At 42.6% G+C, this 23,656-nt stretch overlaps 1 protein-coding gene across 2 annotated transcripts in view; it reads left to right on the top strand.

Moving 5' to 3' along the window:
- The window catches only part of LOC107221845 (protein O-mannosyl-transferase TMTC2), a 168,126-nt gene that overhangs the window by 115,339 nt on the left and 29,131 nt on the right, over positions 1-23,656 (top strand). For both annotated transcript variants that reach the window (XM_046734379.1, XM_046734381.1), the window contains exons 6-7: positions 7,671-7,756; positions 21,788-22,032. In XM_046734379.1, the coding sequence (XP_046590335.1) occupies positions 7,671-7,756; positions 21,788-22,032 (331 nt within the window). The remainder of the gene's footprint in view (positions 1-7,670; positions 7,757-21,787; positions 22,033-23,656) is intronic.

Here is a 23,656-nt window from a genome sequence, read left to right on the forward strand (position 1 = left end):
CGGGAGCCTTATAATCGCTCGAATTCTGTACCCCTAAGTCACACAGTGTACCTGTGAGATTATCATATTTACGTCCAGCGGAACGTCAGCACCTGCGACCCGAGACGCGTTTGTTACAACCACAAGCCCCGGTTCTCGTTTATACGCTACCGGCGTTGATCAAGTTCGATATTATGCAAATTACCGCTTTGTTTATGTCCCTGTAACAGGGCAAGTGTTTACTGACTCACGCTTCAACCCCAAAGCACCCTTATTACTGCGGCCTACGACACGGTCCGTTCAAACCTTGACTTCCAGATTGCGATCGCGGCTATACGGTTATCAAGTTAGAATTTTGTCTCTCAGCTTCTGGCACTCGGGGAAATTTGATTCATGAATAATTTACTAGAGTGATGTACGATCAAACAATCACGTACCATTCGTGATCTACAAACATTCTATTTGATATTATTACACGGCAGAGACTGTATTAACCTGCGATCAATAATGCAATACTGATCGGTGTGATTCTTGAGGGTCTTCGAATTGGTTATCGTAATGGGATGTTACAGGTAGTTTCAACTGCTTGGGCGAGTGATATATTATTCGTTTCGTTATATGTACTTAAAATACAGCGGTAGATTAAAAAATCAAAAATATTCTCTCACACATATATCATTACATGCGAATTTTATCACAGTATACTTTAAATTCAAAGCCGTAGTACATGGTTTGTCTATTTAGTTGAGACTATGCTGAATTTTTATCGCCTACATTGTACGTTTATAAAGCTTTTTCTTTCCAGAATCGTTATTTTGCGGTTTTCGAGAAGCAATCAGATTATAATTGATACAAGAGGTCGATTACGGTTCGCATTTAATCCTCGATTACAGCTTTTCATACGGGATTTGGATCATTTTAAACAACCGATGCATATGCACATTATCCTGTTATACCTCTGGCAGGATTTATAAACTGTCACAGTAGCCATGGATGAGAGCTTGTCATTTCCATTGATAAAAGCCTCGGGCAAAACTACAGAATTCAAATGCCTACGAAGCGGTAACATGTTCCACGTGAAATGCATTCAGGGTCACATATCATTCCCCGCCGATTAAATACGTATGTGCAAATTACATACCCACAGCTGTGTATGGATTTACATAAAACGCGAGGTCCGCGCTCCACGTATATCCAATATCGTCGATACGTAGATATCGACACGTACCGCAGGCATACTCGGTCGCTAGGATTCACTTCCCCGTCGCTGTAATAGGAAGGGTAGGCACTCGGTAGGGCGAATACGCGGTAGGAATTCAAGACGCCGTGTAACCGAGCCGATTCGATTGCGGTAATGGATTTTGGCAACTGTGGCGCGGGTAAATCGAGCTGCAGGGTGCAGCTGCAGGGTGACTTAAAATCGAGGAGAGAGCGTTAACCCGGGTGAAATTTAACCCCGCACCCCTGAAGCTCGAGTCGCAATTTTCGCACCTCCGAGCCGTCTGCATGATGTATATGCTTTCCAATATCTGAATTCTACACCCCCGCGGCGCATCCGACGCGGATTCTGAATTCCGAATTTCGCATTCCGAACGGATGGGCTTCGTTCTCTGAACGTAAACATTTACTGCCGCCTGGATACCCGCTATTTTATCGTTCACACCTTTCTACACTGTACCTACCTACAATTTTTATCGGCGCGTCCCAAACGAACGAGCGCTCACCTCGTCCGCATTTTCTAACCACGTGGCCAGAACCGCGACGCAATTTTTTCGCTCCTTTTTGTGGTTTTATAAAATTCTTTCATCCCTGGCGTGTTGTTATTTTGTCAATGCAGTTACGTCACAACTCTGCAGTCCTCTTTCTCTGTAACTTTTAAACGGGGTTAAAATCGTCGACGAAGCGCTGCTCGCTATTTAAAATTTCTATTTTAATATAGGCGGAGAACCCCGCCAACAATAATTGAGGTATTAAAAAGTTGGGTCTCTTTGAACTGTTATTCGTATTTCCAGATTTAGTTTCCGTTCAACGTGTCATCGTACCTAAGAAATAGTTAGTCGTGTCGATATTAATATTCAAGGTGACTAATATTCGGGAGAACAATAAATTGAACTTCAATCGTATGTGCTATTGTATCGCTAATTTTTGTCAATTTATTTTTAAGTTTGAAAAAATGATGCAATAAAAAAAGTACCAGAGTTAAATGTCAGCTGATATATTTGGCACGAAGTGAATTTTCATTAATATCTCATGCTTCTGCAATAATCCGACAAATCAGTGGAATTCCGTCGTAAAGTATCAAGAAACACCCAAGTTTTCATGTTTAAAAAAAACTTGTCGGGCGTACCCGATCGGCAATTCGCCTCCGTGTAGAATTATGTTGTAAGAGGTATAATACCTGCGATCTCGTGTCGTTCCGAAGTTTTTTGATTCGAATAAAACTTTTGCAATATTACGCCCAGTTCGGTCGCTGAAAGTCGATACGGACTTTTCACAATTCGTGTAACACAGGTATAATAATCCTACCGCGTCGATATATCTTTTTTTTTTCTTTTTTTTTCTTTTGTTTTCTACAGGCGATACGCAAATTGCGTGCCGCGGTGCAGTTGTAGTAAATCGTTCGATTTCTTGTTCTCGTTTTTGCATCGGCAAGAATCTCATGCCTTGTGATGCGACCACTTGCGCCATCCCGCCACTGACAATGAGACGTGCAGCTGCAGTCGAGCTTCAATTTATTTATCTATTCAATTTTATACCAGCGTGCATTTGATAATTGGTTTTGCTTTCACTCAGGCTCGTTCACCTGCGCTAACGAACCTCCGATAAATACCTATAATTGGCATTGAGCCGAACAATTCACGCTGCAGTTTCACCAGACCAGAGAAATATTTTTTTTATTTTTAGAGTGTACGTGTTTTTATCCCGCGTGCAGACACACGACGTGATTCCTGTGCTATATCGTAATTACTCGTCCTCTTTAAAAATAAAAGAGTCTACAAAAAATAATACGCCGATTCTTTCTCTCCGTTCAATGCATCTTTTTTTCTCTCCCACTCCAGCTCTTCGCTCGTTTATTCCGCATCCCTGATAGCATTCGTGCTATCATCTCGATGATTTCCAGCAAACTTTTCTTTCATGGATTAACCTCGACCCTTCTGTCTACATGTCTATGCATTTTACACGTCAGCCATCATGTTTTTATGTTAGCTTTGTTAGGTTTGAATGCATCCCAGCCATGCCACGGGCTTTGTCATGGCTGAACGGCCAGTATTGAAACTATTATGCGAAAAGCGATCTCTTTCTGTCAGTTTCATTCGTTCAGTTTTACCTCCGGAATTTTTACTTCTGTAACCTTTATCGTGTTTCAATCCTTTTTTCAAGCTCTTGTTCAAAAAACGCGGACGGAATGCGCGAGAATATTTGGTTCTCTTCCGTTTCACGAAATTACAACGTAATTTTGAATTTACTACTACACAAACGCCATTTCGTTCGTAATTTCCGAAAAAAAGTGCGTCAAGTTCAATTGACACGTTGGTGATTTACTGTTCAGAAATTTTTTACTTCAAATGCGAATTTCGTTTAACTTGAAGAACAATTTTCCAGCTCACTAAAAATGCGATTTTCCATCAAATTCACCAAAATTTTCCAACAACCTTTAGCGAACATTTATATTTCACAGTTAATTTACCTCTTTCAATAGATTCTAAACGAATGTTCTAATTAAAGTTTTGCCAGTCTATGATTCGACGTTATTTATTGACGGTATGAAACATATATAGCCGGCTGTCACCGCGTTATAAGCAAGATGAATGACGCGTTTTTGGATCTCAATGGAAACGTCTATTAGATATATTTTCTATTCATTCGATATAACATTATAAAGGTTCGTTGGAATAAAGGAGAAAATCCTCCATGTTTCGGAAACAAATCCCTCAGTTGATTTATGCATTCGGTAACACGTGTTGTCATTCGATCGATCTTCTCCTACAAATTCAATCCCGGGCAATAATTTTTCACGTCTCATTAAGCTCGCCACAATTTTAATGCCGGGTACAGTTGCGAAGCTTGAAAATGAACACGTTACACGTAGATAACTCGATGTGGATTACGATGATTCGATGATTAATGAACGATTTTTCAGAGCGTTGAAACCGTGTCGATTTTCAAAATGAAACACAATTTTCTCACCCGATTCCTCCCTTTCTCCCACTCCCAATTCCACGACATAATATTACACGCATATCCAGGGTTCATAGATGAAGCTCAGAATCGACTCTCTCACGGCCGAATCGACCTTTACCGCATGTTCCCTGACAGGCCTGGCACCCTGACCGTAATTATAAAACGTTAAACCACCCTTGGGAGACGATCGTTTAGCGAGTGGACGAGGCCGCACATCCCTTGCGGAGGCCTCGAAACTTCTCTAACAGGTATATGATGCGGGGTAATCCGCTTTTAACACTGCCGGCTGCTAACTTGTTTTGTTTTACGCGGTAAAAGGCGTGTTATATAGGCGAGTAGAATGTACATAGTTGAAGGTAATTTCGTAACTACGATATTTCAGAACTTCCTTAGTTCTACATTCATTTCTAACTCGAGTTAGAAAAGCATTTATGTATATATTAGGGTGGTATTTTTAAAACTTTTATTTTCTACTTACGTAACCTTCGAATAGTTAGTTTTTAACCTCAAACAAAGTCTTGTGAAACCGGAACCCGGTATCGAAATTCTAAAAGGTGCTTCATCCATTTCGAATTTTTCAAACACTCTGATCGGAATATTTCGAAAACTGTACAAGTTGAGAAGCTGTTCATGGTTTCATTGAATAGACAATAAAATTTTATATAAAAAAAGTCGACACTACTATACACCTATAAAATGTTGATCTTGTATTCGATACAAACGTTAAAAACTAACTTGTCGAAGGGTACGTAAGAAGGGGAAAAAAAGTATTACTAAAAACCACCCTAATACATATGTATGGCAGCAAATTCATGGAAGCATAAAAATTTGGACGCGTTTCAATTGTACCAAAAAGATACGCCCCCGCAACCCTCTGGACTCAATCGAATTATCATTTAACGGTCAATGGTGGGTTTTCAAGAAACTCTTCTCAAGTCATTTGCCCAGGTTATTCAGAGGGTCGCCCCGAGGAAGGTCGGTCAATTCTTTATCGGCACTGCTTTGTTCGGAATTTTATTTAAATGAGTCGTGAAACGTGTCTCTTGCGGCGCTTCGTTACCAGATAGTAAAAAAGAAGAATGGAAAACCGCCACCCTCTCGTCAACTCTTGTTTTTCCTTCTCGGATCGTCGTAAACACAAATAACATTGCCGACTCTGTCAGGGATGAAGGGAGAGGGTGAAATTCAGGGGAAAAAAACAACGTACCCAAGCGGGAAGAAGAGGCGAAGGGGGTGAAAAGAAAGGGGGTTCTTCTCTAAGTTAGCCACGCTGAGTAATCTTACGGCAGAAATAACTTGGCAGGTAATTCGTCGTTCAGTGTCTACCCATTGTTTTGTCATCCGGCCGGTCAAGAACGTTTCGTCTGGAAAAACGGGAGTTTCACGATCTCTTCAAAATTTCATCGGCAGTAATCTTTGCCGTATACATATACACGTACAATAAAATGGTTCTTTAATTTTTCGATTCTCGTCAGATTAACCGCGTCGTTACCAATTTTTCGTTTTGCATGTTCACAAATGATCAAATTTCAACTATAAACGTTTTACAATTTTCATCACGATTATTGCGGCATTTCGCGTGAACGCATCGCGAAGATAGAACGTATTGCCCGGTTTTCACACTCATCACCCAAGTATAAGTAGGCGATTTGGGGTGAGAATTAGATAATCCTCGTTATTGTTATTGTTGTATATCTCGCTCAATACATCGGCCAATGAGATTACGCTAAACAGCTCCGAAATCCTTAATCCTGTACCGGGAGGACCCGCGGCGAACGGATGCACTTAGTCTATACACCCGCCTACTTGAGCCAAATGCTAATTAAGTAGGTAGAAGGTGGTCGGAAGGTAAGCATCGGAGGTCTGTAATCCGTTTACTTAGACTATATCGATCCTCATAACGAGGGTGTGAAACCCCGAGGAACACTCACCGGCTTATCGTTCCCCCACCTTTTCACTTTCGGGGGGTTGGAATTCACTGCGATATCCGTCGGATGCGGAACGGCGTCAGATGACGAACGTCGCAAATTAATTTTAATTACAATTCAGAGAGGGCTCTGATCAGTGGAAAGAAAGCGGATCCGGAAACGAGTCTCTCTAGCCAACGCGAATCGCTGGCAACCGGAAACCCGGACTCGATGGGCGGCTTCCGGCTTCGCATTGCCAAACCGCGCGAATCCCTCCGTCATCAAGTCTCGCGACTTGTATAATTGCTGCGATTACGCGTCGTTTTCGACGCTAATCAAGTTTTCTCTAATTACGACGACGTCCGAGTGCGTCGACGACCCCCGACGGAGGAGCGGCGGTCGCCTAGCGATTTCGGTTATACAATGGACGCTTGATGTAGGTAAATTACCCTCGCAGCGTAGCTACAAGCTACAGCCTAACAACCCTGTCGAGAGAAAAGCGAGCGATGCGGAACGGTTTCAAATTTCAAACGATCCCTCATACAGCCTGCTTTTCTGCCTAATTGAGCAGCCTTCCGAAACGCGCTGCAAGCTCTTCTGACATCGTCTTTTTCATCACGGAATTTCTCCAGACTGTGCTACCGTATGACTCTGGATGTACAGGGTGATTCAGTACCAACTCCGAAAGTGGGAGGAGCTTAATTAATTCGTGTATCAATAGATGTTGCGATGTGGTCAATCAGACGAATAATCCGGCGGCCATCTCAAAGCAAAGTCGAAGTTACGAGTTTCACTTATTTCATATGGATTGATTGGTTTCTTGAGAAACTTTTTACGTCACTTTTGCATCAAACGGAGACGCCTCTCAATTTGAACAGAGCTTTCGCAAATCACCAAGACTAGTATCTAAACACTTCCGGTAGTCGTTTGTGGTCTTATACTTTGGTATTCATGAGTTGCCACTACTGGAATTACCAGAAATTTACTCCGATATCGATATCGTCGTCGAGTCAATGTAATCAATACCGGGTGGCGTCCATTGATAAAATGAGATCCTCCTATAATTCTTGGAGTCTGTATCCCTTCACCCTTAATAGTACAACGCCCACCTCTCATCATGTTTCGTTAGAGACGGGAAATTAATATCACGCTCTGCGTCTCGTTTTACCCGCTGAGCTCATCGACCTCTTCGGTTTATTTTCGAGGACTTAAAATTCGCAGAAGGTGGATCGTACATTCACATGTATAGGTAGATCTACGTGTACGAACTTACGTCGAAGCGAAATTCGTGTGTATCAATTAGGCTTCTGCTAACTGCAGGTGTATTGTTAATTAGCGTGTAGCACCGTGCTGGAATAATTCACAGTCTGATGAAGAGTGAAGTAGGTATAATCGTTAAAACACGATGTGTAATACCGTACAGACCAAAAATAATTATCTCGTGGCTACCAACTTTTAATTCCTCAGCTTTCCGCTTCATCGTGAGTGGATCACTTTGAATCCGTTAGTAATAGACACAACGTACCGGATTTCACAATGCCTCGTAACCTTGTAACTTTGTATAAATCGTTACTGAAGTGTTCGTTGTCTGGTTTGTTTCAGGGGAATCCTTCAGCAGGGAAGGAAAAACTACGAAGAAGCCATTCTCAGCTATCAGCGGGCAATCCACTTCAGGCCTTCGTTGGCACGTGAGTAAATTTCATCATAACCCCTAACTTTACCCTTATGAATATCTGCGATCAACCTTATAAGGGAATACCTTAAAATATCGTTACAGTCTCTGTATCGAGTGCAAATCTAACACAGAGTTCATATTTTTCACGGTATTTTTAGATCAGAAAGAATTATTCGCCATTCACCAAATTCATCCTTCGCCACGTCCCGTACCGAGTTTCTTGCAACATCTTTGTCCGAACAATGTATTTACATTTCGCCAACAAGTGATAGCTTCGCAACTTCAAGATACAAGCTATGTATAGGCACGAGTAGTCAGCATCGCGTGATGGGGAATATCCGTATTTCCGGACACGACGCCGTGCTGACAGTTATCGACTTACAGATGTAATTTAGCCGGGGAATTCGGAGGGCGAGACGCGTCTGTCCGAATGTCCATTCAAGTCTGCCTTTCCTCACCCGGCTCTAACTTTCCTCACTCGGCTCCAAGACCCGATTTCTCGTCTCTGAAAATATTTGGTTGAGAGACATTCGGTCGGATGACTGGAAAATTCTGGATGCACGTACCGAGTGTTGCCGGAAAAAAGTACCACAAGTCGAGATATTTCGTTCGCTACTCCGGTCACTAGGTTTTCCATCAAAATTTCGAACGCCGTGATCAGTTTGTGGATCTCACCCCAAAAGTCAGTATGGAAAATATAACGATTCGTAAAAATTTCCGTCAAGTCTCCCCAGAGATTTAAGGACAACTACCAAAGACCACGAATCGAAAACAGATTGGAAATATCGTTGTTTCTCATTTTTGTAGGTGGGTCGAATGTCTTGTACAATCTGTACATCATAACCAAGCGATAAACGAGTTCACTCTTCTGAATATATACGAGGATAAAGTGGAAATGTCAACTTGGTACGCCCTGTACGTGTACGAAAAGACTCGCACCCATGCGGAGAGGGAGTTAAGGTTGGTTGAGTAACCCGATGGCGTGGACGGCTTGGCTCTTGAGGTGGTCTTCGCCGCATAATGCGGCGACTGACCCTTGACCCCGTTCCTCGCGTTAGGTACCCACTTCGCTCAGGAAATAGCGCTAAAGTCCTGGAGCGTAAATTCTTTCCTTACACGAGTGTTGGCCATCCACCTTATAGGTACCGCGACTAAAAACGATTCGCTATTTTTACCTGCTACTAGCTTCACTAACTTCGTCCCAACTCTTCGAATTCACGAGTACTTCAGGCACTTTTGCTGGGTTCCACCTACGGTCATTGAATTGATTTAAGCACGAAGCCCATGAATTTTTATGCACACGAAGAACTCGGTGAAAATATATATAATTTTTCCCCCTAGTTCTCTGATCAAAGAGGATCTAGTCACTCCCAACTTTTGACTATGTACGTGATTTTTTCCGGGCTTTCGAAGCTCGTCGCCGTCAGTTTCGATCGGAGCTTTCGGTCCCTGCAGGGCGATGACGGAAGGCTACATGTAGAGTTCAGCAACGTTTCGAATTTGATAGATTCTCCGAATGCAGCGACGGATGGTTGCGGTGATTTTAACTTCCCGTAAATTCACTGGATTCCTACGGCCAGTGCGAAATTATATTGCTAAACTGTTGGGAATGATGAGCTGACATATTTGGAGCAGAAACTGTCACCCGATTTCGTAAATCACGTCTGTCGTTCCCTCGTCAGCTTTTGCGAATTTACCTGTCTCGAATCGACGATCGATTCTCGGAAAAAATAACGTAAATGAACATCGCAGTTAATTCATCGGCCAAATTTTTATCCCCTCGAGCACGCGGTTCAGGGATAAGTAAGCCCTGTACGAGTTATAAGGGTCGTCAAAGTGCGACACGGTTACTATTCAGACTCCACGGGAGTAGACTCAATTAAAGCAAACCCTCCGAAACAAACAGACAGGCTCAAGTTTGAAGTCTGCATAAGGCTGATTTTCGCCTGGAAAAGGCTCGCGACGAGACGAGAATACAACCTTGATACAGCATGAAAATTTCCAAGGCGGTCGACGGACTTCGCCATTCGAACGCGGCTATGGCTGTGCTAAGTTTGTTACACCGCCAAACTTTAACTTGGTAAATACGTGGAGGCGTGAATTTGGCCGAGTTCGAGGCAGGGATTCGTTAGAGTTTATACCGGTTTTGGTTTCCGCCGAACCCGTATCCCGTTCACGGAGAAATTGAGGAGAAAATATTCAAATGGAACTTTGACAGTTTCGTTTTTGTTATAAAAATATTTAGAAAGATCACGTTCTTGAAACATTTATTTTTTCTTGTTTTATCAATCAGCTTGTGGGCTTGATTCAACTGCGAAATGAATACACGATGAATTGACTTAGACGAGTGTTTAAATTGTTTCAATTATAAATGTTATCAGAACTCTTCATCTCGTGTAGAAAATTTCAACAGAATTTATGTACGATCGGTAAATTCTTGACTCTAATTTTTCATAACTGGATCAAAGACACGGTTTCGCTATTAACAAATTAAACTAATGTCATAATGATATATTTATAAAGTTGTTAAATTAACCGAAGTTTCGCAGTTTAGCCTTGCAATTCTACAATTAATTTTTTTGTAATTGTATGGATCAAATTCAAACCTCTCCGTTGTCTTCAGCGATTCCTCTTGAACCGTTGTTTCATCTTTATCTGGTCTAGCTAATACGTTGACTAGATTTCAAACAGATACCAAGAATTTCTTTGGAAAATTAACTGATACAGGAAGAGAAAAAGGTGAACACGCGGTTTATCCCAAGCGAGATAGTAATTTTGGCTATTTGAAATAGTTAAGACAAACCTCTTTTGAAGCGTAGACTTTACTGTGACTAAAATTTACAAGCTAGACTTGTAATTCCTACTACCGTCAGGCCACAAATCAACCTACTAGCAAAAAATGGTAATCTTACGCAAAAATCTAGTTAAATATTGTGCATCTTTTCTCTCGCTCCATACCGGAAGGTACAGTTTCTTTACCCTAGTTTTTCATTCTTCCATCGAAATAGACGAGGAGCACTGGCGTTCACGTCGAATATATTCAAGCACGCGTAACCATGACAATAATTGTCAAGTTAAACTATCATCCGGGATTCGTAGCGCGGCTTAGGGATGCCATAATGGCAACGATCTGCCGGCTCTGCATATTCAATTATCAATGACCACTATTCACGCGTATTCGGTTATATATACTTCCACCGATCGATCGGCAAACAGGTATTTGTGGTCCTGGTGGTCGTATGGATGTTTGGGCACGTGGGGATTTCCATCAGGGATGAATCTCCCCTAATATCGCTCCGACTTTTGCGAGATATTTAAAACAATCGAGAACAAAAGACGGCCGTTGAATTGATTCCGATTACCCGGCAATCCCTATATCTGTAACCCTCGCGGGCTGCTGCGGCGACCGATAAACAAATTGGCCGCCTCTCGTGATGTGCTATTCAATCCCCCCTCTCGCTTCGCATACCGCTCACAATTTCCAGGACGAGTTATTCCCGCGTCCTGATGTATATCACTCACCCGATATATCAACAGGAATCTGCGAAATCGCCGAATGGATTTGTCGAGAACTCTTAGTTGGAAATACCGATGCTCGAATTCAATTTTCTTACGCTGCATCGCAGTTTCACCGTTGGAAATTTTTTAAATGACCGTTTAATACGGTAATCTTCTCGGTATTTTTGAATACCGACAATTTTTTTTCCACGTACTGAATATTGGCGCAATTTTTGCATTCAAGGCAGATGAAATACATTAATCAAAGAGCAATCACCGACATTCTGTATAGGAGTTGATTTTTTATACCACTCGAGAGCTCGGGAATTGAGTCGAATTAGACGAAACGTATATGATGCACGTGTGTGCCGGGTGAAATTGATTAGTAATTGTAATTGGAATACACTTGTGTATAACAAGTGCTCAATCAGCCAGACCAATTTCGGAAGTTTGAGATGTTGATTACAGGTCGAATGCTACGTAGCGTGGCTAACATCGATTCCGATTCTTATCACGGCCCACTAACGAGCGAATATTCTTATGAAACTTTCGTCGTTTCGAAACATTCCCGGCACGTGAAATCATCCCAGGTACCAGAATTATTTTTCAATAATTTTTACCAGAAGTCAAACTTGCCGGAATATCGATGTGGAAAATTCGCTTTGTACCGATGATATATTTACATACTTATATCGGCCGAGAATGTTTCTTTAAAATCGTTTCCAAGCAATCGCCACAACTCGCAAAATTTTCATACCGAAATAACAAATACGAAGGATAAAAATTAGTTTAGTGATATTATGTAGCGGAATCGAGGTAATAAATAAAAAAAAATTCTCCCTGCGCATCAAGTTGCTTACGATGCTCGCATCATATTCACATCACACTATGATGTGGAAGTTTTCGGAAAGGCTGAAGAACCGAAGCAGGTATCGCATTTCATTCGAGGACACTCGCATTTTATCGACCCGAAGCGGAAAATTGAACCTTCCATCGATTTCGGTTGAAATTTCGCGAGAATCCTGTCGGCTTGAGCCGAAAATTAAACAGGATACTGCCGACCGAATGGTCCGCTCTCCATACGCGTCAAAATACGTGCCAACATCGCCGTGTGAAAGATAATCTTTCCAGTCCCTCACCCAGGCCGCTTTGTTCTTGTAGGTATGTGTATATATATATAAATACACACACACACACACATATATATATATATGTATATATATATATTATTTATGGGCGTGGGTACAGCGATATGCGGGTGAATACCGAAGCGCGTTCCGCAGGTTCGGCGGTGCGTCGGATTTTCGGAGCTGAATCGTTGAAAAATGTCATGAGAAAATAAACCCCCGACGGTTGAAAGAGATTGCAGGCAGCAGCGACGGGCAAAATGCCATTTCCACGCTCCATCGACCACGAAAGGCTCTCCTCTGGTTGACTGGCTGACTGCTGGCTGGTTCGTTGGTTGCAGGGTGGATGCTGCACGCACAGGGAAATCCTCGAGCCAAAACCAACCCCAACCTCCCGACTTGCAATTCGATTCTTCGACAATTAGGCTTTACTATACAGGTATAAAGTCAGCGTACGGATGAACCGCGAATTACGAATTGAGAGAAATTTCTAGTCGTGTAGATTGTTGTACGATGTTTAGCTGTTTTTAATTTTTTTTACCATAACCGAGAAATACGATTTAGCCGGATGCGAAATGAGAATTAGTTTTGTTACTCTGACCAGGAAAGCTAACATTATCGTAGTATTTATATTCTGTGTTTTCGTGGCGATAAATTGATACTTGACTTGTGTAACTGGAAAATTTGGATAATTAAACAAAAAAAAAAAAAACAGATTCCACGGTGCAATAACCACCAAATTTAGTATTTTCAATTATAATCACACTAAGCAGGTACTTGTGGTATAATTTTCAGTAACACTAACGATATTTGTTTAATTTAGTTAATTTCCTTACTTACACGTTACTCACTTTACTGGAACGTTTTAATTATAACTGTAGGAAATTGAATATATCCTGGTGTAATAAAACTTACATCCTATTTTTAGTCAGTTCACCTGATGGTCTACTTTCAAAAATCATTTATCTGCATCAAAATTGTAGCCTCAAATTTTTGACAGCTCTACTGCAGACTCAAAGAAGTGAAACAATTATCTGTACATTTCGTGCTCGTGACAAGAATAAATATTTTCACCCACTAACACATAAAATATTGAAATATTCAGCCATTGTATAACGCCATGATTACGAATAAAACATTAATCAGTACTTCAATGTATTTCGGTCCCGCCGTTGAATATAGTTGCTCTGAAAATTTTATGGGATACCCAATTATGCAATATTCGAAACGGCTATCTGCGTCCACGTATACGCGCACATATGTACGTACATACAGCTGCCTGGGTTCAGGTTTCATACAGGTCAATATATTAACTGAAATTGAACTCGACCAGCCCTCGCGTATAACAAATTCTCCCTAGCAGCCCTAAAATTTTTATTTACGAGCGCAGTATCGGGGCTGGCTTCCCATCACGTAACCCAGGTATATATAATCTACCCTCGAAGATATTGTTCGTTCCCGACTCGTTTATTGGTAAGTTAGAAACCGCGGAATCACGAAGTACCGTATTTTCATCCGGTACGTTGGATATTTTGGTCAGGATAGTGTCTAGATACAACGATTATGCACAATCACGCTGATTACCGCGTTGATGAACAGAATATAGAGTTTTAGAACCAAACTTAAACGATAACAGGATTCAGTGGAATTACCGTGAAATAGACTGTCAAAAAAGTTGGAACGGTTGCCGAAGGAACAACCGTTTTTTTTTTTTTTTTTTTTTTTTTTTAATCTCTTTTCTGGTTTTGAGTCGAGTGTTTTGCCGGAATTTTTATGTTCGGATATTAAGTGGCTACAGACGTTTAGGTATATTGAATTCTGAATTGTAACTGCACAACAAGCCGTCTTTGAAATCTTTTCACCTAACAATCAGACTTAATATAAGTATACAACATATACAGCATAATTTTATCGCCGCCCTAATAAACTGTTCCGAATAATTCGGCCATTGTGCTATGTAACGAATACATCGACGAAATGATTCATCAACAGTCCCGCTTGACGTAAACTAAATTTTGAATGTTTTCTTCCCTATATATTTGCGGTCACCATAAACACGATTATCCGATCCGCGTTCGGCACATAAATATATGTCAGGAACGAATCTCCTGAATATACCTACACGAAAAACGGACGATGATCGGTATTTCCGGTGGCGGCGCAGCTTCGAGGCATTTATTTGTTTATTTTTTCAATTTTTTTTCTCCCCAACCCGCAGCGGTACCAGCTTCAAATTTTCCCGGCAGCTCAATTTTCGACCAACCCCAAACCGGGCAGTACATCGGCACTCGGGATGCCGAAGGCCTACCGGATCGATAAGGGCAGTCGGGGGATCGTCGATTGTGCAGGGTCATGCCCACCCACGTACTTCCACCCCTTTTCATCCCCTGGAATGAACGAACGCGCGTTCGCCCGTCGGAGTTTGGCCTGCGGCAGCCATCCGCAAATTGGCGGCCGATCCCGCCGCTAATTGGTGGAATGAAGCGGTGGTATTTTAAAAGCTAGATGTGCTAAATCACGGCCTTCCTGACCGGCGGAGAAGGAAGGCAAGGGGTGTCCTCAAAAACGTCGACGGGCTTATTGAGGCAATTTCGAAGGGGGATGACGGGGGTGAGAAATCGGTGTAAGGGGGTAGGAGGAGGGTTGACGGCACTCGAGTGGTCTCCGTAAGAGTCTGGAAACTTTCCACGTGTAACCATATAGTATATACTTCAGTTTCGATATTGAAAAATGGGACACAGACTGCGCAGCTTGCCCGGCACTCGATGGTCGAGAGTCGAGCCGCAATTTAGGACTTGCGATTTAAGTTATTATAGACACATAGGTAATACAGGTATATACATACATACGAGGGAAAATTGAACGCGGTCTTCCCCTGATTAATTTCCGCGTTTTGTTTGTTTCCCCCTCACTTCACCCACACAGGGTGAAAAGTCGTCCTGTTCCAAACGCGCCGCCGCATCAAGGCCAGCCCTCCCCCCCCCCCCCCCCCCCCACTACCATCCAAGCGGTTTTGCGCGGGTTTGTGTGGATAGAATGTGACGTGTAACTGTTTATACATGTATATGTATTTCACTTTCAACTTTAACTTCCGAATCCCTTTCTATCTCTCTTTCTCTCGCTTTCGAAGGTTTTCGACAGGGGTTTTGATGGTCGATTTAAAAATGATTTACTATTTAATTTAAACGGATTGCACATTCATTATTATTCTTGGAATCTTCTGATGGGCCGCGAAATCACCCCCGGTCATCATTCCTTTATCCTTCAAAAGTTTCGGCCTCTTTTTACTTGCAGCATTTTTTCTTCCCATTCACTTTCTGAAGCTGTTTTCATTCTTTTTTTCTTTTTTTTTTTTTCATTCACTTTTCTTTTCTTTCTTAAATTTGAAAGTTAACGGATCTGAATATTTATGACTTTCACCCGGCTCCATGCCTCAACTTTTTAATATAAATTAACCCTCTTTGGTTAAACTGATTTTTTTTTTTTGCTTTGGAACCAGCTCTCGAGCATTGTATACACCGAATCGAGCACGAAAATTTCCAACGTTAAACAGCAGACCGTTAATACCGGTCACGGAAAGTGAGACGCTCCAACCCTCTTATTATACGAGCAAAAAGTCAACACCTTTCATAACCTTCTTTTTGTCAACCTTCTCAATGCGCGTTCATCCCTACCCCCCTAATTCGCTTTCTTCCCTTGGCGGGACCCCGAAGGATAGCGAAGGGTTGGGACAGCTAGAAGCTCCGAGAGCATTTTGCTAAAAGTAGAACAGAGGGACGCGAGGAGCGGAAACTGCTGTTTGATCTCAGAGCCAGCCAAGTTGGCAAGACGTGGCTCTGTTTGCTTCCTAATTACCGGGAAAGCCAACTCGCGTGACTCGCCTGCCATCCGCTGGAAGATGCGGGGGAAACCCGGCGAACCTCATCCGCGCTAACTCACCTCACCGACTTAAGATTCCGCCCCGTCTACCGGGGGTGAATTGTCAGCCTTGCAATTCCCTCGGATATGGGTTATAGGCACAGCCAGCTGGACTTCGCTTGGTTAGCTACTTCCTAAGCTCGCAATATCCACTCGAGATACCTCAGCTCTTCCGGCTGATTAAGGAGCCGAGTGAAAGAGGGCGAAAGTAGAAAAGAAACTTGATAAGCCGCTTGTGCCAAATTCCCAGAATCCATCGAACCTCGACGGTCAGAGATCACCTCGTGCCCTCGAGCTTATCGATCTACAAAGGTACGATTTCGCATTCAATATGTTAAATATGTGGTGCAAGGATTTCGACGAGGAGTCTGCAGGTACAAACGACATCGGGAAGGGGTTGCGAATCCGGAATTATTCTTCCCGACGAAGTCGCGTTAAAAGGCAACTGATCGCGGTGATAATAGGTGCGAAGAGTCGATTTCCGCCTCGAGTTGAGGAAAAGGTGGAAGGTGGAACGGAGAAAAACGGTCGAATAGACAAAGTGAGGAAAGGGGGGAAGGGTTGAAGCGATTTATCATCGCTGGGCTCGCGGCGATAACTCGAATCGACTCGCTATTACGGGTTCGTGTTTTCTCTGCGTCGAAAGGTATACCGTAGGTACTGTATACCCGTTCACAATTTATCTGTGAGAGTAATAAATAAAAATAGATACATAAATTGCTGCCGCAGAATCGCGCGGCTCTTTATTTCCATCAAAACCGATCCCGAAGTAATACGCGACGTAATATCCGTAGACTTCTGACGATCCTTTGATCCGATAAAGAGGGTCCTTTGTACAGACGGAAACAGCACGCGGTGTATACCTTCCATGTTTATTTTATGTATGCGACTTTTATACAGAATGGTAAAAGAAATTGATCGTCCTACCCGTCGTAACTGTATACGAGGTATAGATCAGCCGCGTGGATCAGCTCGATGATGTAAAGATCCGCGCCGTATCGGTTCCAGCTTCACTGTCAGTCTGAGATTTCTTTTCATTTCGCGAGCTTCTTTTTCCTATCGAAATCAAGGCGAACGATGGAATTTCTTGCGGGAACCGAATCTTCGCAATAAATACCGCAAACCCGAACGATTTGTATGCCGTATCTTGTATGTTTGTCTCAGTCGCTTTTAGTCCAATATTTTACTCCGGCCCCGCAATGCGCCGCGCGTTTCATTTCGCGTGAGTTTGACTCGCTCCAAGCAGTCAGACGTTGAAAAATCCTCATTGCCGTGATTCTCGTCCGTTCTTTTTTTTTTTTTTCTTGTCCGAGGAAATAATTTCAAACATATTTGCACAGTCGTCTCTTCGATTTGTTTGACGATTCGTTGAATCGTTTTATTTTTCTACACGGTCCATTTTCCTTTCTCCGGTTGACTTGAAAAATTGTTTATAGACATCTTACACCGCTGCCTATACTCGGGATAAACATGCGGAATATATGTATTATGTCACCGAATCGAAGTGGATATGCACTCTAGAATTAATCTTTCGGAATATTGGATGGCTCGGCTGAATTCGTTCGGTAAGAATATAAGCGGCGTTATCAGTCATGTGATAAAGCTAAATCATCCGTTGCGAAAACTCGTGGAAGTCTCGACCCTCTGCAATGTTATAGCCGTCTGTATGAATTTTGCAATTCTGCACAAATTGAAAACAAAAAACGCGAGCTTCTCACTCGCGATCAGCTTATACGCACGAATTTAATAAACTTCATTCGTATCTGATAATCCAGTTGACCTGCGTAAGAAGAAACGAAATAATTTGGTTTTCTTTCGATCCGAATGAAATTTTCAATCAGTTGTATAACCAAACTAATATAATCCTCAATTATTTGCAAGCGTGTTACAGGATCGATTTATCATGAAACGACGGTTACAAACAGATTTCTTTCACCGCCAGTAATTGCAATTGTCTATGTACCCGTAATTCAAAGTCATTCGTTTAAAATACTCATACCGTTATCACGCACCTTTTGCTTTCTCTAGGTCACTCTGACAAAGCCGGCAACAATTAGCCAAATTTTGAATTCAAGGATCCAGGAAGCGCGTACGCGTAATTCCGATGCGGAGAGTCACGAAAGTTGGTTATGCGAAGAGCGTGTCTACTTTCGGCATGCCTAATTTATTATAGAGGCTGTTATCTGCCTTTCCACGCCAGCACTCCCTGCTTTTTAATAACACACGAGAATTCCTCTCTTCTGCTCCCTCGTTCGCTTGCCGTTTCTCCTCTCGGATTTCCCCCGGCTGTCTCGTTCATTCTCTCGCTTCTGCTCGTCATTACTAAACTCTCCCCCCCCCCTCTCTCTCTCGCTATCTCTCTCTTACTCTCCTATTATTTGGGATAATCATTTTTGGTAAATTTTTTCCTATATTTATTTTGTGAATTTTTGAATTTCGTGAATTATGGACTTACTTGATTCCACCTAAGTGACACTGTCTCACGGTAACAAAATTCTATTATATTCTCTCTCTCTCTATCTCTCTTTTACCCTGTATATTTTTGTTACTTTTATTATATTCACACATATGCACGTCAGTAAAATTCCATGCAGATTGTTTTCGCACCGCATTGCAGCAGCGTATTAAACTTAAGATTCCTAGAGTCGTTGCTCTTTGTTCGTTACGGAGCAATCAGCTTTATCAAATTAATATATTTGTGGAATAATTTTTCTAAACAAAAGAAAGATAATACTAAAATCGTGAAAATCAACTTGTTATAGATATCGATTATTGACTTGAAATCAGAACTAACAGCACAATCAGAAACTAGAACTCGTTCAGAAAACTTCAATTCAATGAATCATTGATTTATTACATGGTATTATTATATGGTTTAACAGAGAAAATCACCAGCCACACACTAAACAGAATTATTTTCCTGCGAACGTTACCTGCGATACTCGGATTCCCTTTCTGCAGCGGGGCAAGAGTGAGAAAGTGGATTTTCAGTGGGGAGGGGGGAGACTGGGGTGAAAACACGAATCTGGGAAATCGTGAATTGAACTGAAAACGCATCTTTCGAATTGATGAGAAAACGTGAGGATTGCGTTGCGAAGTGCGATAAGAAACGGGAAAAGATTTTTTCAACGACACTCACAATCAGAAGAATTGAGTGATAAAAAAAAGAAAAAAGAAAAGTTATCTGATAATTCAGTGTAATGACCTGCCATTAAGCTGCACTCCGGTTGGTTACATTCGACAATTCATCAGCTGAGCGAGAGGAGAGGAACGTTTATCACGATTTGCACACTTTTGTCGTTTTTACACACCACGTTACACGCGGAGAGTTTTGTGGCGAAGCGGTGCCTCTCGGAAATAACCATAATCCAAAGATTTTTGCCCTTCTCTTTCGACGCGATATAACGGATGGGGAAAAAACCCCCCCTTGTATAATTGATTGCACGAAATGAATTCGATGCAGGGATTGATAAGAAGTTGTGATAAAAAATGTTGGGGAAAGGCTTGACGATTAATCAGAGCGAGAAGGAAGTTTATTTTAAACATAGAATAACGACGGCAATCAACAACAGTGAAATTGAAGCGAGACGCAGCCGGGGTCGAAACACAACCCTTAATCAACCACTCCTAGGGACATTTTCCTCGTGTCTGCTGCTCGGGGCGAGTGAAATTCTTTCGTGCAGATCTAGTTTCCGATCGTGGGTGAGCCGGGCTGCGAAGGCAGAAGGTAGGAGAAATAAAAAATGGTCACCCTCGAGCCTGCGGGCCTGTCTAGAGCCCCTCGTTCGAAATTTAACTCTCTTCGCGGGGTGAGTTCGCCACCTGGAGCGCTCGTAAAAGCGAAGAAATACGCCCGCCTCGTTCTCTCGATATTTCCGTCTTTCCGGTGTCTGGCAAATCAACTCGAGTTTGACGTGTACGTTGCAGGGATTGTTTTGAAGAACCTTTACAAGCCGCGGTGTATTTCCGATACAAGCCGATCGCGCCGCGTTCTATAAAACGCAGTTTTGAGGTCGGGACAGTCTCAGCGAGAATTTCACTCGCGGCTTCGCCCATTATTTCCGGCTTAGAGCTTTTTAAATCGGGAAACAGTCAAGTGTTACGTCCTGGGTTATCTTTACGCCTGTCGTGTTTCCGCTTTACGCCTCTGGTTGACGGTTATAACGGCGGCCGTATCATTCCGCGTATGAATTTATTATCGTTGTCATTCGTTCCGTCTAGCTGCACCCCGCAATCCCTCTAAACAGCAGTTCTCCGGCTCAACCCGAGTGGTCGAACCGCCGTCTATAATCCACTCGGTAAGCCGTCGATGAAATCTACTCAAGTTCCTCAGGCCAATTATCTGCCTTGCTGCAAGGGTTCATGTGCCGATGAATTATTGAGAGGAGGCGCTAATTTCCGTCTTTACTGCCGGATGAATATGAGTATTGTTATACCTGTCAGATATCGGCAATTGTATAAACAAAGCCACAGCTAGGGCCAAAATTCACGGTTTCTTATTCAAGGCAAGATTTCGTCAAAACAATTCACTTTTGGATTGAACAGTTTCCTTGAAGATTGATTAATTTTTCTTCTGCTATCCTCACGAAGAGCCTTCTTCCCGACAAACCAGACAAATTTCTCAATGCAGCAGAATCACTGGAATCGCAGACCATTCTTGCAGGCGAATTTATGTTTTTCACCGGGTAAAAACCGCGAGTATATATCGGTTTGGATTGGAGAACGGGATGTCCTTGCAGGCTGGTACATTCCGCACGGCAACCGTTAATTTGCAAGTGTTCCTCGCCTCGGGCAAAATAATAAAAAATGTGAAAGAAATAAAGAAAGAAAGGAGGAAAAAAAGAAACACTACCCTGCTTTCGCTGGCTGCAATTATTGGTATTCGTGGGCGCCTGCTATATAACGCCATGGAACGAATTCCGTGCATCCGGTGCGGCAAGACGCGGCGACTTATATTTTCCACGTCACGAATACAGCATTTTTCCAATATTATACATCGTAATAATGTACGATGTTTTACTTGTAAGTTTCGAGTGTAATTTAGACAGGCGTCGTCAAAAAATTCATTCCATCGATCAACGTTGAAACGATTGTTTCGAACTAAAAAGCACGAGAGTGAAAAGTTTTAGTGTGGTCTCCGAATATGGACTTGAGCGAAACCTTGTCCATCTTTTTTTGACCACATCCAAAATATAATAATACCGGCCAATGAAATAATTCGCGATTTTAAAATCGATCGTAGCCAGTATATAAAAATTCTCTTCTTTTCACTTTTTTCCGACAGTCAATTGTCTCTGGGACGTAAAAATTTACCTGGTACTTTTGAAAGCTCAAATCGTATCTTTGGAAACTTCGTGCGATCGTATTTTACCAGAGGTAAAATCCAACGATCGTTCGTTCATAGACCGTGAGTAAAAATAATACGGCCAAATCACTCTGACCCACCCCTAATTGACAAACGGCCCACTCACCCGACACTCCGGTGATTTTGTCAATTACAGAAGCGTACGTGAACCTCGGAGCAGCCTTGATCTCCGCTGGCAGAGGTACGGAGGCTGCGGCGATCCTGAGGACGGGAGCTTCTCTGGATGGTTCAGGGCTGAAGGACCGAAGAGCGCACGAGGCGGCGCGGGTTCAAGCCCTGCTTCAGCTGGGGGCCCTATACGGGGACCAGGGCCGTCTTCAAAGGGCGCTGGCCGCCTACCGAGAGGCGTTGCACGCTCTGCCGGAACACTATCCGCCCCAGGTGAGTATCAATTGAGCGAAACTAAGCCGAGGGCCGGTGAAAAGCCGGCGGATCAGCGAGCGGAAAATGGCGGAAATGAATTTCGGTTCATTGACCGTGAAAAAAGCCCGTTAATTTCGCGTTAAAAAGGCGTAGCCAGCCGCTTCTGACGGTGACATGATCAGCGTCTTCGATTCCTTTGAGATCCTCTCGTAACAAGGGCTCGATAAATCGTTTTTCTCCTGTCCGTGAAAACCGGCCCACGCAGCGCTTCGCCGCAGGGGGAATGAGTCGTAAAGGCTATTTGAAGAAGGTCCTGACCCTACGTACCGCAAAAAATAACCTTTTTTTTTTTTACAAACTCCACGGCGTCGTATTAGGAAAAAAAGAATAGGACTCACCGATCGACTCTGCGTGCCTCGTCTCTTGGGACAGGGATACAATTCTATACTCTTTAGATCGGTTTTGCTGAACGGTCAGATTTTTCGTGAAAATTCCATTATGCGACGCCTTGTAACGATGATTTTTTGTGGAAACATCGATTTATGATTGATTACGTATCGAAAATGACGACTCGATTGATCGTCGAATCCCCGATTGTCGATAACTCTTCTCATTCGTAACTGCTGTATACATTTTGATCAGTTACTCGAGTTAAAATTCAGCGAGCCTCGACTCTGTACGCGTGTAATGTAGGTAAAAAGAGACTTTTTCGGTAGATTCGTAAAATATTTGTCGTGAAATAAATTCTTGACTAAGAGCTGAGCTCTGTGTATAAAGGGAAGGTTCATCTCCCTTATTCAAACGGGAGAAAGCGAGACAAAAAGCAGGAGTTGGTAGATAATTCACTGGCTCGAGAATTGGAGCGAAAAGTTGAACTTTTTAGTTCCCCCTGTTCTCCGGATTTGTCGTCGTCGAGCGGAGAACCGTCCCCCACTCTTTCAATCGTCCTCTCTCTCTCTCTCTCTCTCTCTTTCTCTCTCTCTCAGTCTCTTAAATTCCTCTCTTACAGCTCAGCCCCGCAGCAGTCGCAGCGGTGGAAAAGAGTGCGGGTATATTGAGTTTATACACTTTTACCTCGGGGCGCAAGAACCTCCGTCCTACGCAAGACTACAAGCAATCAGTCGCATTCATGAATAATTTCTTACCTTCCCGGAGATTTTACGATTCGAAGCCAACGACCGTGAAACCGAGGATCTGAGTGTCCGACGGAATCCCTCGCAAGAGATTTTCCAACGCTCGTCATATATCGTCTGGTGGCTGCGTCGTTTTTAATCCTCCGAAAGTTAGTTCTAAAATTCTCACAACACATTTCTCACCACCGCCATCGATTTCATCGACTACTTTTACTACTTCACCGTAATCGCAGTCTTTTAAATGATTTTAAGCGCGTAGTTCTGAACAGACGATTTCTGGGGCGTTTTAAACTGATCGTAATCCTGTTTTACCGATTACGGGAACGGTCGATAATGCGGAACGCGGAACTATCGATATCGCATCTCCTAGATCATCTAAGGTTCTAAAAATTATTGAAGATATAAATGTGAATTGGTGTTACTGTTGAAATTACAGATGTAATTGAACAAAATCCTTTTTCAGCAAACATTTGAATTACAAATTACCATTTTGCCGAGCTTGTCGCGTG

Source organism: Neodiprion lecontei, chromosome 3 (assembly GCF_021901455.1).
Source record: "Neodiprion lecontei isolate iyNeoLeco1 chromosome 3, iyNeoLeco1.1, whole genome shotgun sequence".
NCBI classification, from domain to species: Eukaryota; Metazoa; Arthropoda; class Insecta; order Hymenoptera; family Diprionidae; genus Neodiprion; species Neodiprion lecontei.